General features: G+C 45.7%; 1 protein-coding gene across 1 annotated transcript in view; it reads right to left on the bottom strand.

Annotated features, from left to right (window-relative positions):
• SRD5A2 (steroid 5 alpha-reductase 2) overlaps positions 1–15,781 on the bottom strand; it is a 28,023-nt gene extending 12,242 nt beyond the window's left edge. The window contains exon 1 of the mRNA XM_037406001.1: positions 15,462–15,781. Coding sequence (XP_037261898.1) covers positions 15,462–15,745 — 284 coding nt within the window. The 5' untranslated portion in view covers positions 15,746–15,781. The remainder of the gene's footprint in view (positions 1–15,461) is intronic.
• Between the last annotated feature and the right edge of the window lie 268 nt (positions 15,782–16,049).

Genomic DNA, 16,049 nt, shown 5'->3' on the forward strand with positions numbered 1-16,049 from the left:
TTAATAAAATATAAATGGTTGAAAAAAGGAAGGAAAAGGAAAGGAACAGGAATTAAGAATGGTTATTTGGGTTTAATTAGTAAAGAAGAACCATGTAGGCTCAACTCCAAGGAAAAAATTCTTGCTCTTCCAGCCAAGTTCCAAAAGTGTTTTGCAAGTCTGTTTATAAATTAATTCCTTAATCCTCTTGTTCTCCTTCCATTATTTTTGAAACTGCCACTGGAAAAATCCGGTCTCTCCCAGTGATTACCAGCATCCAGTTAGAACCAACAAAGGAGAATTCTTCCATGTCACAGGTAAAAGAGGCATTGAATCATGAAAAGCATTGATCTTTCCTACTGGCTCTAGCAGGTACAGGAAAAAAACCTATACTTCAATTACTAAGCATTTTCTGAAGGGAAACCAAGAACAACGTTGTTGGGGCTGGTGCATTAACAAGCTACACCAGCAAGTCACAAGCCACCAGCAAGTTACTCTCAGTATACGCTTATATTGGTATATTTGTTTCTCAAATGTTTCCATTTTGGTGTACAAACACCAAACAAGTTTTACATACCCTTAATTATGAAATATTATTTTATTTATATTTGTTATTAGCTAACCACCCTTATTTCTTCCTTTTTGTTTGTAATGCAGAAAGGAGACCCGAATGAGAGCTGAACAAAACACTGGGGAAAGTTGATTGAACGCCCATAACGAAAGGCAACTGAAGCAAGAGCCTAGAACCGACTCTTAATATCCTTCTCACCATCTCCTGCCAAACTGGGCAAATTAATTGGAAAGATGGGGATCTGTTCTTCAAATAATTTGCTCTTTTATAGCCAAAGAAGGTAAAGTGAAGCTAACAGAGCAAAGGAAATGTGTCCCCCGTACAGATCCCTGTTGAAATCAATACCACCCCAGACAGAACCGCAGTTTGTCCCTAGACACGACACAGCCAAGTACTGGAGTCTGGGATGTATGGCATAACGGACTGTCTGTCTAAAAGGCCAAACACTAACACTTGTAACAGCCTCCTGGACTGGGGGTCCTATATATCCACAGCAGCAGGAGGCAGGATTCGTTTCTCTATTTAACTTAGGCAATCCAATTTTCCTAAAATAGTTTTGAGTGATGGAATTGACATAAATCGGATATATTGTAGGAGAGGGATGGTAGCAGCAGCAGGTGTCCCATGTCTTAGAAAGTTTTTTGACACTGACTTACATGTCAATCTTAAAAGTAACTTGGGGTTTCCTGGTTTAGAGGATGTTATTTTAAGTGGCTGCAAAACTGATTGATATATTGTATCATGGAGTAGTTAGCAACTGTTCATCACTATCAAACTACTAAAGTATTTTGAGAGAGGTTCTGTAAAAGACTGCTCTGGTACTACTCAGGGTTTTTTTCATGAATGATATGTCTCTGGGGGGAAAAATAATATTCCTAATGTTTGTGGCCAGCACAACTCTGGAACATGCTGAGCGCACCAAAAGTGAGAGCTAGAGTTTCCAGTAAACCTGAAATACTGGTTTCATAACCTGAAAACATTAGATTTGGTTCAATAAAGACTATGGCAAAATACTACACTTGGGTAAGGCTGACCAAATGTAAAAGACCAGCCGGAGAACGGGCTGGATAGCAGAGGGAGTGCTGGTAGGTAGCAAGTGGCGCATGAGCTGATGGTAGCAGGCTGCTGTGAGAAAGGCAAATGTTAAAATGTAATGTGGAAACGGGAGTGCTGTTGTAGACACCGGCAGAAATCTTTCCCCTTTGCATGGTGTTAGTAGGAACTTAAATTATACTGCGTCCAGCTGAACTCTGCACTTCACAAAAGACAAGGACAAAGTGGAAGCTGCCCAGAGAAAAACAACTGTGGTGTAGGAAATGTGACGTGTAGAAAGTTTAAACAACCCCGAGTCCTTCACTCTAAGAGAAAACCAGCGGAAGACATTATAACAATGTACAACTGTATGAAAAGTTGCTGCAAAGAAGAAAGGAGTAAAACATTCTCCTGGTCTACCAGGAACACAGCAAGACCTAGCAGGCCTAGACAGCTATATGAAAAATGCAGCGCAGCCGTCAGGGAAGGACAGAGGAGCTCTGGAACTTACCACCTGAAGGGCTGGAGGAAACTTCACCAATGGCAAGTGTTAAGGACAGGCCAGACAAACGTCCATCAGGAATGAGAAGAAAATTTGAGGACTATATGTGGCCAGGAACTGCCTGGGAATGAGAACTTGGCGCTATCTTGGCGAGACAGAGGTTCTGACAAGAAGCTGGGGCGCAGGGATGAGATCTGGAATTAGCTGAGCACAAAAACTAGCATGAGCAAAACCTTTTCTTAGGCTGCAGACTGAACCCAATGCCTGGCCAGCGCTCTCAGCTGAAACCCTAACTAAACTTGATCCAGATTTATACTTGTATGAGGATTAGAGAACAGAACCAGGGTCAACATGACTCGATGGATTGTGGTGATGACAAATGTGCAGATGTCACAGTGCTTCGTGATTACCTAAAGTGTAGCAGTACTTAAAAGATCATGAAAATGCTTGTTGTTTTATCTAAGCAACGGTGTGTCAAAGGCTTACCCAGCCAAAGCATGTATTTCAGCAAGGTATCTCTCTTCTCCAGAAATAACCACTTGGTATTTATGAAGACAGATCACTTTGTTCCTATTGCTAAACTGTGGGTGTCTGCCAAAAGCCTGCAACATGTGCCAGAGTAACTTAACCAGACGCTACACTATGCACTTGAAAAAGCTCCCTGCTCCACTGGAGCAGAGAGCTCCAAGTGTTCACAGAGGCTGAGAGCGTGAGCGGAACAAAAGGACGCAGCTACATGAAAAGATACAAAATCCAAGGATGCACAGACCTGTGCTCTTACAACTGCACTTTCAGAGAAAGTATAATTATTTCCCATAAATGGTCCATGTGGGGCTGAGAAATGACCAAAGGAAGCCAGGCACGTGGTAACCTATCCTTCTCCAGATCTACATCTTGGTGAGACTGTACCCAACAAGACGCATTGCTAATAGCCTTTAAAATACTCTTAACTGGCTTTTTCCACTCTAGTACTAAATTCCTTCTTTTCCTCTTTTACGCCTAAACTCCTGCTCTGTCTCCATTTTGTTCTTCCAGCCTTCCTGTCTGCCTTTCTTTGTCTTTCCTTCTTCAGATTCTCCCTTCCTTTATGGCTCTTTGTGTGCTTTTTGTCCCTTTTGCTGCCCTACCACTGCACTCTGCCTGTCTTTCATGGTAGTGCTTTCACCTGTGTCCCTCTCCCTTTGCAGTTATCACTGGGTATCTTTAGCAATAGGATTGCTCCTCTTGGGCTTCCTAACAGGTCTTTGTTCCCTCTACAGCAGCTTTTCTGGATCCTGTACCTGGAAAGGCCTCAGCAACGACAATGGATTATTAGTATGGATTATGTTGACCTGTACATGAAAATGCATCATGCTTCCTGTACCATTTAATTCCCCATTCTGTTGGCTTTGCACTGCCTCCGTTGTGTCACGTTTCAATAAACCACAAACTCTTCGCATAATTGGGACATGTAACAGCATCAATTTACACAGTTGCTGTAACAGAAGCTGGCTGTTTGTTCCAGAGCAACGCTGGGCACTTGTGGACGTCAGGGGAGATGCAGAACTCCTGGGTTTCTTCTCTCCCAAGTCCCCATGCAATTGGTTTGTGTGAGGGAGGAACAGGCCAGGTAATACATAATATAATAAAAATAACAGGTGGTGGAGGGTTTCCAGTGCTGGTACGTAGCTGGGGAGCATGTCCACCCGCGAGGACCTGTGAGCACGTGTTGAGGGTCAGAGGCAGCATGCTCACTGCTCCCGCGCACAGCGAGCAGGCTGCTGGCTTGCTTCGCTGCTCAGCCCACGCAGCCATTGCTGGCAGAGGGGGGGGAACAGAGCAGGAGCGATGCTTTGGGGCTACAGGAGGCTGCCATACACACCTAAGGACATGGGTGCACGAGGTGACAGGCAGCTGCAGAAGTCTCATCCTCAGCACATGAGACTTGACACATCTGGGTTGTTTGTTCTGCTACATGAGGTAGTTTGAGATTGTAAGATGTATGTTGTTAAAAAAAAAAAAAAAAAAAAAAAAAAGCTGTGAGAAAACCAGGTTGTCAGCTACATTTCTTTCTTTTTAGGTCTGTTTTATAGATGCCTCTGTCAAAAACTGTTCTAAGTCCTGTCTCTGCTGAGAGGCTTGTTTCACCGTGCAGCAAGGTAATGCTAGGAAGACTTTTGACCATTTCACCGCAGTCCAGAGAGTTCAGAAGTGCACCACAGGGTCATCTTCCTCCTCGTTTGTTACTACACAAAGACATGCTCTAAGAAACTGAAAGTTTCAGCAATAAATCTCTACAGAAGTTTAGGCCTGTGGTGCGTTGGGAAAGCCCTCTTCATAATTGAAATGGCCAGAAACACTGCAGAGATTTTTTTCCAAAACAGTGAAAAAATGTTAAAGCTGAAAATAATAACTTCTAAATCCTTAGGCTGTTCTGAAGAACACTGGTTGAAATGTCTTACATTTAGAAAGACAGTATTCCAAATTTCTCCTGAACCTGTATGACCTCGTGGCATCCATGGCAGTGCATACACACAAAGAGGAACAAAATTTGAAATGGTCAGGTTAAGTCCTGAGTTTACGCCCACATTAAAATGATCAGAGGACTTAATATTCCCTTTTTTTTCCTGAGGCAAAGCAATACCACAGGCTGACTCTGAGTCACAGTCATCTTTGCTCCCTCTCAAAACATGTCAAAAGATTTCCTAACACTGCAAGTTGCTAAGTGAAACACTCAGCACATAGACAGTATCAGTATTAAAGTGTCTTGACACCTGGATACTGCCCTCTCACATCATCTCCTTTTTCCTTCCATTTCTCCTCACCCCCGCCCCACCTCCTGCCCTAGCTGTTTTTAACAATTCTTCTACTTGTCCCTTCCAGTGCTACTCTCTTTCACCTGACCTTTTTATCTCTTCCCACCTTCTAGCCCTGACTGTAAGCCACACAACGTTTTTTATTTTCTCTGCATTTAAGACAACTTGTATTTTTCTAGTCCATGCTGCCAGGATTCCAGCTAGGAGAGCCCTTCTGCCCTGTTGAGTACCCTGCCAGCCAGAACGGCATGAGCAGTCCTGCCCTGGCCCTGCAGCGCCGGCCAGGACAATACTTGGCTGGGTTGCAGGCTCACACATGGTGATCCTGCTTATAGCCTCACATGAACCAGAGAAACTGTTCTGCACGGGCAGACTCTCAAGATGTTAGCTGACAAACTTTATGTTTGAACAAATACAAATGCATTTCTCAGAAACAGCTCCGCTGAGTCTAAATTGCTTTTCCTGGGAACAACCAGAGATGCATCTCTACACATCAGTAACCTTAACCCAGGCCAGGTTTGCCAACATGAATGCTTTAATGATGCTTTTTTTTTTTTTTAAAAAAAAAAAAAGGTTCTAAAAAGAAGCAAACACACACAGAGAACTCAATAGCATGAAGTAAATACAAGGGGTTTTTTCCTCTTCTTCATTGTTCTCAGGAGCAGCCAAAGTTGTATAGATATATGCATTCTCCTGGCCCAGACATGTGACAGGAGTCACTGAAAGAATTGCTTAGGACCACACCGTCCAGAGGTATTTTCACATGCATCTCTAGCAGGAGACCACGCTAGTGTGATTAGACTGCTTTGAGTAGCCCAGCTAGCTTATTCAGAGCTCCTGTGAGCCTTCCCACCCTGCACCAAACGACGACATGAAGGGCTATCCCAAGGGGATTTGGCTTTCTAGGAAAGACGCCCATCTTTACCAGCACATCAAAGTGCTGCAGGGTGTCACTCTGCCCCAGGACCTGCTCCAGCATAGTCCTGCCAGGGAATCGATCTGTTCCTTCATGCAAACCCTCTTTCTCTAGTAGACAACAATCTCTTTGCAGACAACCCTGATAACAGTGACATTCTCCAAAGACATTTCTGGGAGACAGTCTCCCAGCATGGAAAGTGTTAGATTAAGTCGGTGAATTCTAGCACATAAGCAAAATGGTGTCTTATATATGGCCAAAGTTGACTGTGGTGTTGCTGCTCTGTTACATGTTTATAAAGAGTGATAACGAAGGAGGAGCTCAAAATCAACTTCATTCAGATGTGACCTTGTTTCATTGCTATTGCAGGTCACATTTCTAGGATTGGTGAAACTTTCTGCCCATCCTTAGGTATTAGTATGGTAGCAATTGATGTTTCAAAAGTTCACAGCTAGATAGAATTTAGCTGGGTCTTAAAATGAGTTTGGATCCATAGAAAAATATATACATGTTTCTTCTTATCAGTTGACTTTTCCCATCTTCCTGCACCAAATATTTTAACCCGGTTTTAGTATTAATTTTTTTTTTTTTACAAAATAATTTCATTGCTATTGCTGTATCTATGAGATGTTCCAAAAATAATTATAATGTCAGCTGAGTGGTCAGCAAAGATTAACACAGCTCTTATGCTCAAAGAGGTGTAGAAGTACATCGATCTAATTATTTCAGTAAGAATCACCCTACTGATCAACTCGCCTGCCACATTTAAATCAACATCTAGAAGAAGACGACACTTCAAGGTGTGTAACTTAAGAATACTCTCTTGATTTATAGTTTAAAAGTATTTCTTTATCATAATTCTTCTCTTCTAAAATTACTTTAATTTTGAAGAAGATACAGAGAATATGACTTACTCCAAGGGAAATAGGTCCAGTGTCTGGGATGGACATTTATTTATAAACACTACTAGGAGGTTATTTAATAATTTTTTATTCTTAACTGAGCTACCCAAAACTGGGAAATGACCTAATTGTATTGGCTTTTCAAAACGCAAAGGGGCTTGTGAAAAACTGTCCTTGTGCCAAACCATATTTATTGACTCAGTAAAAAAGTACTACCTGACCCCAGTCTCCCCCCTGCAATGGCTGCCTCTCTTACGGTAAGAAATAAAAACACCACACTTGTGGACCTTGAGAGAGCAACGTCCATAATAAATTTCCCACTGTGCATTTGGAATGAACCTTAACACTTTTCCCTTGCTTTTTATTTCCTACTTAAAAGAGTAGCCCCCATAAGGGAATACTACAGGCATCCCATGATTAAAACAAGTAACTTCCTTCTTTGGTAAAAGCGTTATTATTTCTGAGTAAAAACATTTACTGAAACTCCTGTGTATAATTTAATCTTTTTTTTCTCTCTCTGTCTTAGTATAGTCCTTTATAACCCTGCTTTTCCAATACCAACAGCAGGAATCCAGTAATGCAAATCCAGATCTTTACATCCCCATCGGTGTTAACAAAGCTCAGTGGAGTTTGGTGCTCAGAATATATCTTCCTATAAGACTTTAAACTCCCAGGATATCAGGTGATATCAAAAGATATCAACCCACACACAGGTGAGATCAGAGGGTCCTGCTTGTGCCTTGGTGACAGCCTCGTGGCTGGGACCTCAGGTCCCTGCTCTAGGACTGCAATCTGAACCGGTCTCTGCAGCGCAGCTGGTACCGAGCACCCAACCAAGTCTTTGTGCCTTTAGCAGTGACAGGAGTGACAAAGAAGTTTCAGAGCCAACATGAATACTGCTTTAGCTATGGCCCCGCTCCAGGTAGTGGAGACGGGATGAAGAGAAAAAACTTCTGTGACCTGCTCTGCATGCACCATGCTTCCCTCTGCTTCTGGAGAACAGGATAGACACCCTGTGGCTGGAGCTCAGGCCAGTGGACTGACTGCAAAACCAATGGTCTGGAATCATAAATTGCAATACCATGCAGCACACAAAAACTTCTTGAACAACCAGATTAGGGAATTATGGCCCCAGGTGGCACAGTAGGAGCAGGTGGGTATGATGGGGAATGGACAGCAAGAGCACGGCACGCAATAATGTCTGTCTGGGAGGAAAACCTGGGGCATAAATACAAAACCATAGAGGATTGTAAAGCTGCCTGGTAGACAAAATGGCACAAATTAAGTGACACCAGATAGCAATATACTGTCAACAGGCATGTTGTCTTGAAAAGAAGTGAAGAACGGTATGTCTTGAGTTATCTCTGCAGAAATTCTTCCAGTCCAACAGATAAAAGGAAAAATAATGTGGATACAGTTTGGGCTGGGCAAAACCTATAGGTTTTTGTAATGTTAGCCTACTTTCCAATGGGCAAGGAATGTATAGATAAGATCATTTGTGCTAACAGTTAGGAAGGCAATCAGCTAGTATGCTATTTTGAGAACATAATTGGGAAGGTATTTAATAACGCTAGAGGAGACTGCAAAGAAGCAAACTCCATACCAGCACTGGGTACATGAAAATTTTACGCATCTGTGGCAAAGCGTACAAAGAGATATTTTTGTTGATTATTCATACATTAACTTGAGGAACCTGGCTAAAAATAGCACTGAATCTATTATCTTCACTGAAGAGAATAAATTAGGTATTAGCATTACTGAAACACACTGGGTTGAATTGCAAAAAGTTAAACTTGTTGACTTGGGAGCAAGGAACACATGAAAGAGGCAGAGCGAACGGCCAGCCTCTGTTAGGGATATCACTGCCAGATCCAGTTACTGGTAAGTCCAAACAGCAGAAGAGGGGACGCAAATGTATTGCTGTGTGGCTGGTGAAGGCCAAAAGGAATCTGGTTATGTTCTATTGCAAAGCATCAAGGTGAAGCAAATCAGAGAGTAAGATTTGTTACTTGTGAAACAACTGCATGTTGTGTATCGGGAGGTGAATGATAAAGGTTTCATGAGGCCATTAACAAGAAGGTCTTTAGTTATTGGCATTTAATGATGGTGACTTTCTAAGACAAAAGGATAAAATAACTATTTTGATAAAGAAAAAATTAATCTCCAGATTGAGTCTGGTGGTTATTGTATGAGTCTATTATATTCACTATTCGCAAGGAGAGTACCACCTAGAAATATATAGATATACTTCAAACTCAATCTAATCTCTGTTTATCCACTTCATGTTTCAAAAAACACAACTAAAACTCCTTACGAACTAACAAAATATACTCCTATACATCATGAGCAAATTAATTTGTAAATGACTTACTCATTTGCGGTCTGCATCTGCCTGCATCTCTCTGGAGGCTTGAGCTGGCTTTGGTACTGATCGCAAGCAGGCACACCTACATGGAAAAATGACCAGCATGTCCAGGTAAATGCTGCACCTGCCTGCCCACCCAGGCAGCACAGATCGGCTTAGAAAGGGATGACATGTGCCATGTTCTGCAGAGCCTGGGGAGAGGAAGTGTCTTTTTCTCCTCCCAACTTAGTTTTGGGAAGAAGGGAACTAGCCAAAAGAAGCATGAAAGGATTATGCAGGGATAATGTTTTCAAATGCTCTTGGTTGCCCATTCTTTTCCCATGAAAGCCTGCTTTCCTCAGTCTTTTTAGAAAGATGTCAATTTGGAGAAAACCCAACCACAGGCACACCAAATGGGTCACCTGCAACCAAAGGGGTTTGGGGATCCAGGTGTGTCTGGAAGAGCAGCCTACTTGATGTCTGGCACATGCATCTGAATGCACTTCAGAAATGAAAACAATTTTTTTTAACCTAGATACTTACACTAGCAGAGTAGAAGATTATGCTTTTGCTCGGAAACAAAGTTGCAAGAGAAGAAAATAAATAACTAGATGTAATTCTAGGTGGTAGTTGAAACTGACACACCTCTTGAAACTACTGGTGCCTGGGCTACTATGGGCAGCAGAATGGGGGGGGCAAGGCAGCACCCCGGTTTTGACAGCAGTACCTCAGGATCAGCTTCGTAGGTCAGTGAGACAAGACCTTCCCCCCGCCACTGTGCACGGGGGCATCTCCTCTGCTCCCTCGCCACTCTTTCTTTCTCACTTCTAAGAGAAACGCAGCATTAAGGTCTATATGGAATTCAATTGTGATGGCTTCCTCTCATTACCTTCTACTTTATTTCTCACCTCTGGTTTTAGAAGCTGGACTGCAAAATGTTGGGGGGGAAGCTGGAATGCAAAATGGGTTGCAGCAAACAGGCTTCTCCCAGAGGGCTCCAGCTGGTATTCTCAGTGTAGTCCCTGACCAGCACGGCCCCTCCAGCAAGAAAGGCTGTATCAGAAATGACATTTCAATGCAAAATCCTTTGCAAGTCATTTGTCACAAGACGTATTCCTGTACATTTATCTTACGCCACTCATCATTTTCAGCTCATGGCCAGCTCCTCACAGGGATTGCATACACAGATGGCAGGCTTGGCATTCAGTGCTTTTCTCGCTTTCTTCCTCATTTTCTCTGCCTTCCCACCCCACCAGTTTTGGGGGCCCTACCATTGCAGGCCCTACCTTATGAAAGCAAAGAAGCTCTATGAGCTTACCTAAAATAGATGTGATAAATTCAGAATTTTATAGGATGCTTGCCGTAGCACCACAAAGCATTTGGATTTGATTAAATTCACACCATGTTGTGGTAATAAAGTGCACATTGAGACACTTTATTATCTCAGCCAGGGTGGCAGAGGTAGGGGGTGGGATTGGGGATTCCTTCCTTCCCTCCCCTCCCTTCCCCAGCAGCAGCAGCCTGCCCTCAGCCCTCCCTGAATGCCTCAGGGACACACCGTCTTGTGCTTGCCACGAAGAGAGAGGCTGCTGCCTAGTGGTGGCAGAGAAAGATGGAGAACGTACTGCTGTCACGGTTCACCACAAGCCCGCTGGACTGCTGCTCCTGGGCCAAGCTGGGAAGGTCTCCTGGTTCCATCCGCCTCCCTCTTGCACCCTCTCGGGCAAGAATCTCCGTACTGGACCACGCTAGGGGAGGGATGGCTCCCTGGGCAGCAGCTGGTACCCAGATGACCCTGGCCTTTCTCTTCCAGCGGTGGGCTGGATGGGAGCACCCCACCAGCCAGAGCTGGCTCACTGGGCAAGCAGAGAGGTCTTACAAGGTCCTTGTCAATGAGGAGCCGTCGGCATTAACCCAGGGAGTTTCCAGAAGAAGATCAGAGTGGTCCTTACAACACTCTGGTGTATTCTTCAACAACCTAACAACAAATACAAAGTTACCCCTGAGAAAAGTGGCACATGGCAAAAATTCTAGACAGCTGGTGAGTATCAGGATGGGTAGGACAGCATTACTGAGCACTAAGCCCAAGCAGAGAAGTTACTTTAAAATCAAAGAAATACAGCCATATAAACACAAGCCATGCCTCAGGAGTGGTAGATTGTAATCTTGGCTAAACTCAAGGTTACACCAGCTCCAGGGTGTTCAAAGTAGCCTGGAAATACAGGGCTTCCTGGTGTGACTCCAGAACAAAAAGTACTCCTTCGATCCGTAAGCATCAGAGTAGTATATGCAAACAGGGAGGTGATGTTTTCTCTAGATACGCTACTACAAGTCTCTATTGTATTCTGCATCCAACACTGATGCCTTCATGTTAAAAAGGATATAGGAAAAGAGGAGAAAAAAGCCACAGAAATCATCTGAGCGCTGAGGGGAAAAAAATGTCTTGCACTGAGGGCAAAAGGTGTCTTGCATCGAGGGCCTTCAGCTGCGGTTCAGTGACATTATAAATCTGCTTTAGGAAGCCTCAGATCAAATAAGAAATGTTGCAGCTACCTGACACCATGCCCAAAAGCAGGACAAATTCATTGTTCTGGTTTAAACCTGTTCCTAAATTTATGAAAAGGTAATTTTATCCTGACCAACTCTGTGCGGGACAAAGTATCATGTGTCGGCACCGCTCTAACTCTATGTCAGATCAGGTAATGTCTGCTCCCCTGTAGCTGGCATAAATCCACCACAAAAACATAAATTCAGCATGTACACTGTATCACGTGCAGCAGCTAACTCATCAGAAACATGATCACGTGTGCCTACATTATCTGGATCACACGGGTGCAGGTGGAGGACCTGACAGCTCTGTAACAGGCAAATTGAAAGATGATCTGATTCCTGTATAAGTGATATCATGGTAAGAAAATACTAAAGGATACTAAGGAGTGCTTTAAGTCAACACAGAGCAAAAAATAGCAAGCCCTTCTGGGAGAAAATCAAGGCTAGCCTCATTCAGGCAGGACATTTTAAACACATTGTTTCAGTGATAGTAAAAGAGTTCAGAAGACTACCCTACCAAAGGACATAGTGGATTCTCCATAGAAAATGATGGATTCTTCATCTTCTGGTGCCTTCAGATCAAGACTTGAAGTCACTCCGAAATACATGCTTCAGTCAAACACAAGCTACTGGGGCAGCACAGCCGGTCCTAACGTATAGGAAGGCAGAACTGCTAGCAGAGCGGTCTGGTAAAACTATACCAGGACTATATTGTCCTTTTGAGCATACCTCTAATCAGAGCTTCCCTCCCATATGCATGTTTGGTATAATAGAAGAGACAAGATTAGGAATGATAAAAGCTTCCCTGTGGAGAGAAAGAAGTCACTAAATTATGCAATGATATAGGAAGAAGCTTTTCTCTGTTCCATACAAACATCAGGAAACATTTAACTACAGATGTCAGATCATCACTAGCGAAAGTAGAAGTAGACTGACATAATATGTTTATTATTAAAAGTGGAACAGCTTTATTCACTTCAAAATTTTAAAGTCAGAAAAACTGCAGTAGGCTACAGCCATTAAGTAAATGCGATTTTATTATTAATCACCTGTGTGTTTTACTTGTTATACTGGCAGCCAAGTTTAATCACAAAAGTATTTAAAGGTGTTAGATTATTTCTAGTAAAGATAAGTTGAAAGAATATCAAGATAAAGTCTGGCTATTATATCAAAGTACTGAACTTCTTTTCAAACACTCTGTGCCGATGAAATGCCCTAGCCCATTGTGACGAGTACCCCCTGCTCCTCACCCCTGGAAACACGGTTAGCATAACCAATGTCGATTTATAAAGCAAACTGCCATAACACCTAAGCGTGGTGACCACGTATCACCCCCCCTTCTTTCTACCCCCTTTTCAACGTTGTGGTAAGATCACTTGCCCACCGGCATTGTCGCCAGGACGTGGTGGGACCCGCTATAGAACAGGGAAGTGTAACAGCACATGAGATGCTGCCTACGAAATGCAGCAGCTGCAAGTGGACTTAGATGGGAACTGCTGCTGGATGGCAAACCCTGCGATCCCCTGGTGGGCAGGGATGCCTCCACCATCCTAGTCTTCCTCCTCTGAAGACTGGGCGAGGAACTCATGTTCCTTTAGGTAAGGTCCAAGTCTAGATTAATTAGTGTATCACGTGCCAATTACTGAGAATTTGACCCGATCTGCGGAGGGTCCAGGTGACTAAAACGTCTAGGTAAATAAAACTTCTAGATAATAAGAAAGCTACGCAAATTATTATAAATCCTGTGTAACTGTAAGTGATGCTAATTGCTAAAAGTTCTGTGTAACAATAAGCTATGCTAACTGCTAGAAATTGCAGATAACAATAAGCTATGCTGACTGTTTAAATGTTTATGCAATAATAAAGCTCTATTTATAACCACAATGCTGTGGCTGTTGGTCATTTTACCAAAGATCCCTCAAAGAACCTGACTGTCCCCGTAGCCTCAGGTGACACCCAGAAAAACTCCTAATTTGCAATGTTTGATGCTTTTTTACATACCAATAGGGCAGTTACTATTTCATACAACATTTCAAACATCGTTCGATTCAGTAAAATCTCAGAACAGCTTGCATGAGAAGAGACTGCACACTGCAAGAACAGTGCTGGAGTAACATGCAGTATTAGAAACAAAATTGTTTGTTTATACAGACTTGGTTAAAATGAGGTCTTTTATGTTTACAAGGGAAAAAGTATACTCCAGCCACAGATGAGAAGATCCCCAAATTATCTGAAAAAGAAAACGTATGAAAACACAGTGCTCCTGCCTAAGCCTAGCAGAAATGCCGAAGAAGAAGCCACTGACTCAAAAGCTGTATGCATACCGGCAGGGTAACGTTTCTTTCAGTTGTCTAGTGGTGCTTGTTGATTTCTGGGTTTCTGAAACAATCAAAGACTCTTGAGAATAGCAGAATGCATTATGTTAAATTTAGTGTAACTACATATAACGAATACATCTAGCTTTCTGGGAGCCATTTGTGTTACAGGTAGTGCCCTCCGGCTGACAGTGCAGCAAAGACAAGAAGACAACGTTAGCGGTAACTACTATGTCTCTAACATAGCGATTTAGGATTTTAAACCATTCCCTGCTTTAAGTTTCTCCACAACAGCCCAGCGTTTCTAGCCCTAAACTGTCAGTAGAGATACTGCAGCTGGATTTTCAACACGCTGATTTTGGTTGAGCTGCAAATAATAATTTCTGATCAATTATTACATGAATGTTTTCTGTTCCTATGAAGCAAATCAAAAAATGGAAATAGGAATTGAGGTAAAAAACGGCAAACCAAGTCAGAAGAAGTTTTGCAGGCTAGAGGGCTCGTTACTGGGTAATGGCATAACGCTGTCACACGCGCTTTTGCCATTTGTGAAAAGCCATTGTTTGCCACGAACAGAGAACTGCAAGTCAAACTCCTCGCGAAAGAACTCCATAGGAAATGGAAGCGGAGCAGGGGATGAAACAGGCCCAGTGCAATATGCCAGGAGGTACATCCATCCCGGCGGTGCCATGCAGAGCCAGCTCCCGCCGGCTGCAGAACCACTTGGAGAGCTGTGTCACTCCAGAGCCATCACCAACAGCGCCTCAAAACTCTACTCGTGCTTTGAGCTTCCGATTAGGAAATACAGAGTCAATTAGAGTTAAGGCATTAGTGACAGCGGATACGACCAAGTTTCTAAAAAAGAAAAAACATAACACAGGGAAGAAAAGATAAACTGGGTACTCTGGTGTGAGGCGGGCGTGATGAGTCGAGCACGGAGAACCGGCGCTGGCGCGGGGGTACAGCGAAGCCTGCGGGGGCTTCGGCTCCCCCTGCGCGAACCGCGCAGCAGCGCTGGGCGCCCCCTCCCCGCCCGGGACCGCCCCCCCCCGCCCCGCCCGTGCGGTCCGGGCCGCGCGTGCCCCGCGGCGGGCTCCTGCGCGTGCCGCGCTTGTCCCACGCGTGTCCCGCTTCTCCCGTCCGCAACGAGCGCCCCGCCCGCTCCGCCGCAGCGTGCCTGGGGTAGTGCCATCCAAAACTTTGCTCCGTCTTATCGCAACCTCGTTCTATTTTTTTTTTTCCTGTAAGATTGCAATGCCAAGCGTACGCCCCCCCCGCCTGCTCCCTCCCCGCAGAGACGCCGCTCGCAGCGGCCCCGGCACCGCGAGCGCGGCCGCCCTGAGGCGCCGCCCGGCACGGAGGGCAGCGGTGCCGCAACCCAGCCCGGCCCCAGCCCCCCGCCCGCCCGGCGCCGCCTGCGCCCCTGCCCGCCGCCCTCCCGCTCCACCGCCGCTGCCCCCCGCTGCCCGCCGGGCGGCCGCAGCTCCCGGCAGCCGCCGCTGGCCCCGGAGCGCCGCGGGCCGGCGGGGGCGGGAGCCGTGCCCGGCCGCCGTACCTGTAGAAGTAGTGCCAGCAGAAGAGGCAGCAGAGGAGACGGCAGCCGAGCGGCTCGAGGCGGGGCGGGCTGCGCAGCGCCAGCAGCAGCGCGGGCACCAGGAAGGAGGGCAGCTCCTGCAGGAACCAGGCGCAGCGCGCCGGCAGCCGGCCCCGCGGCCGGCACAGCCGCTCCTCGTGCTTCCCGTAGCGGGACGGCACCCGCAGGTACAGCGAGAGCTGCAGCAGCGCCAGGGCGCCCAGCAGCGAGCTGAGCGCCAGCACCAGGCTGGGGAAGCACTGCATGCTCGGGGGCGGGCGGGGGCACCCAGGCGAACAGCCCTCGGCCGGCGCCGGCCCCGGCCTTATTAGAGCCCGGCCGTCACCCCGCCCCGCCGCGCTGCCTCCCATCGCCCGGGCCCGTCAGAGGGCGCAGCCCCCCCAGCCCGCCCCGAGGGGAGCTGCCCCCCGCGGCGCCCCCTCCGCCCCTCCCTCGCCCGGCCCGGTTCGGCCGCGCAGCCCGCGGGCGGTCGGTTCGGGAGCCCAGGCGCAGCTCGCGGGGGCGGGCGGGCGATCCCCGGCGGGAGGCGGCTGCTCCCGGTACGGCGGG

Source organism: Falco rusticolus, chromosome 12, assembly GCF_015220075.1.
Source record: "Falco rusticolus isolate bFalRus1 chromosome 12, bFalRus1.pri, whole genome shotgun sequence".
Classification (NCBI taxonomy): Eukaryota; Metazoa; Chordata; class Aves; order Falconiformes; family Falconidae; genus Falco; species Falco rusticolus.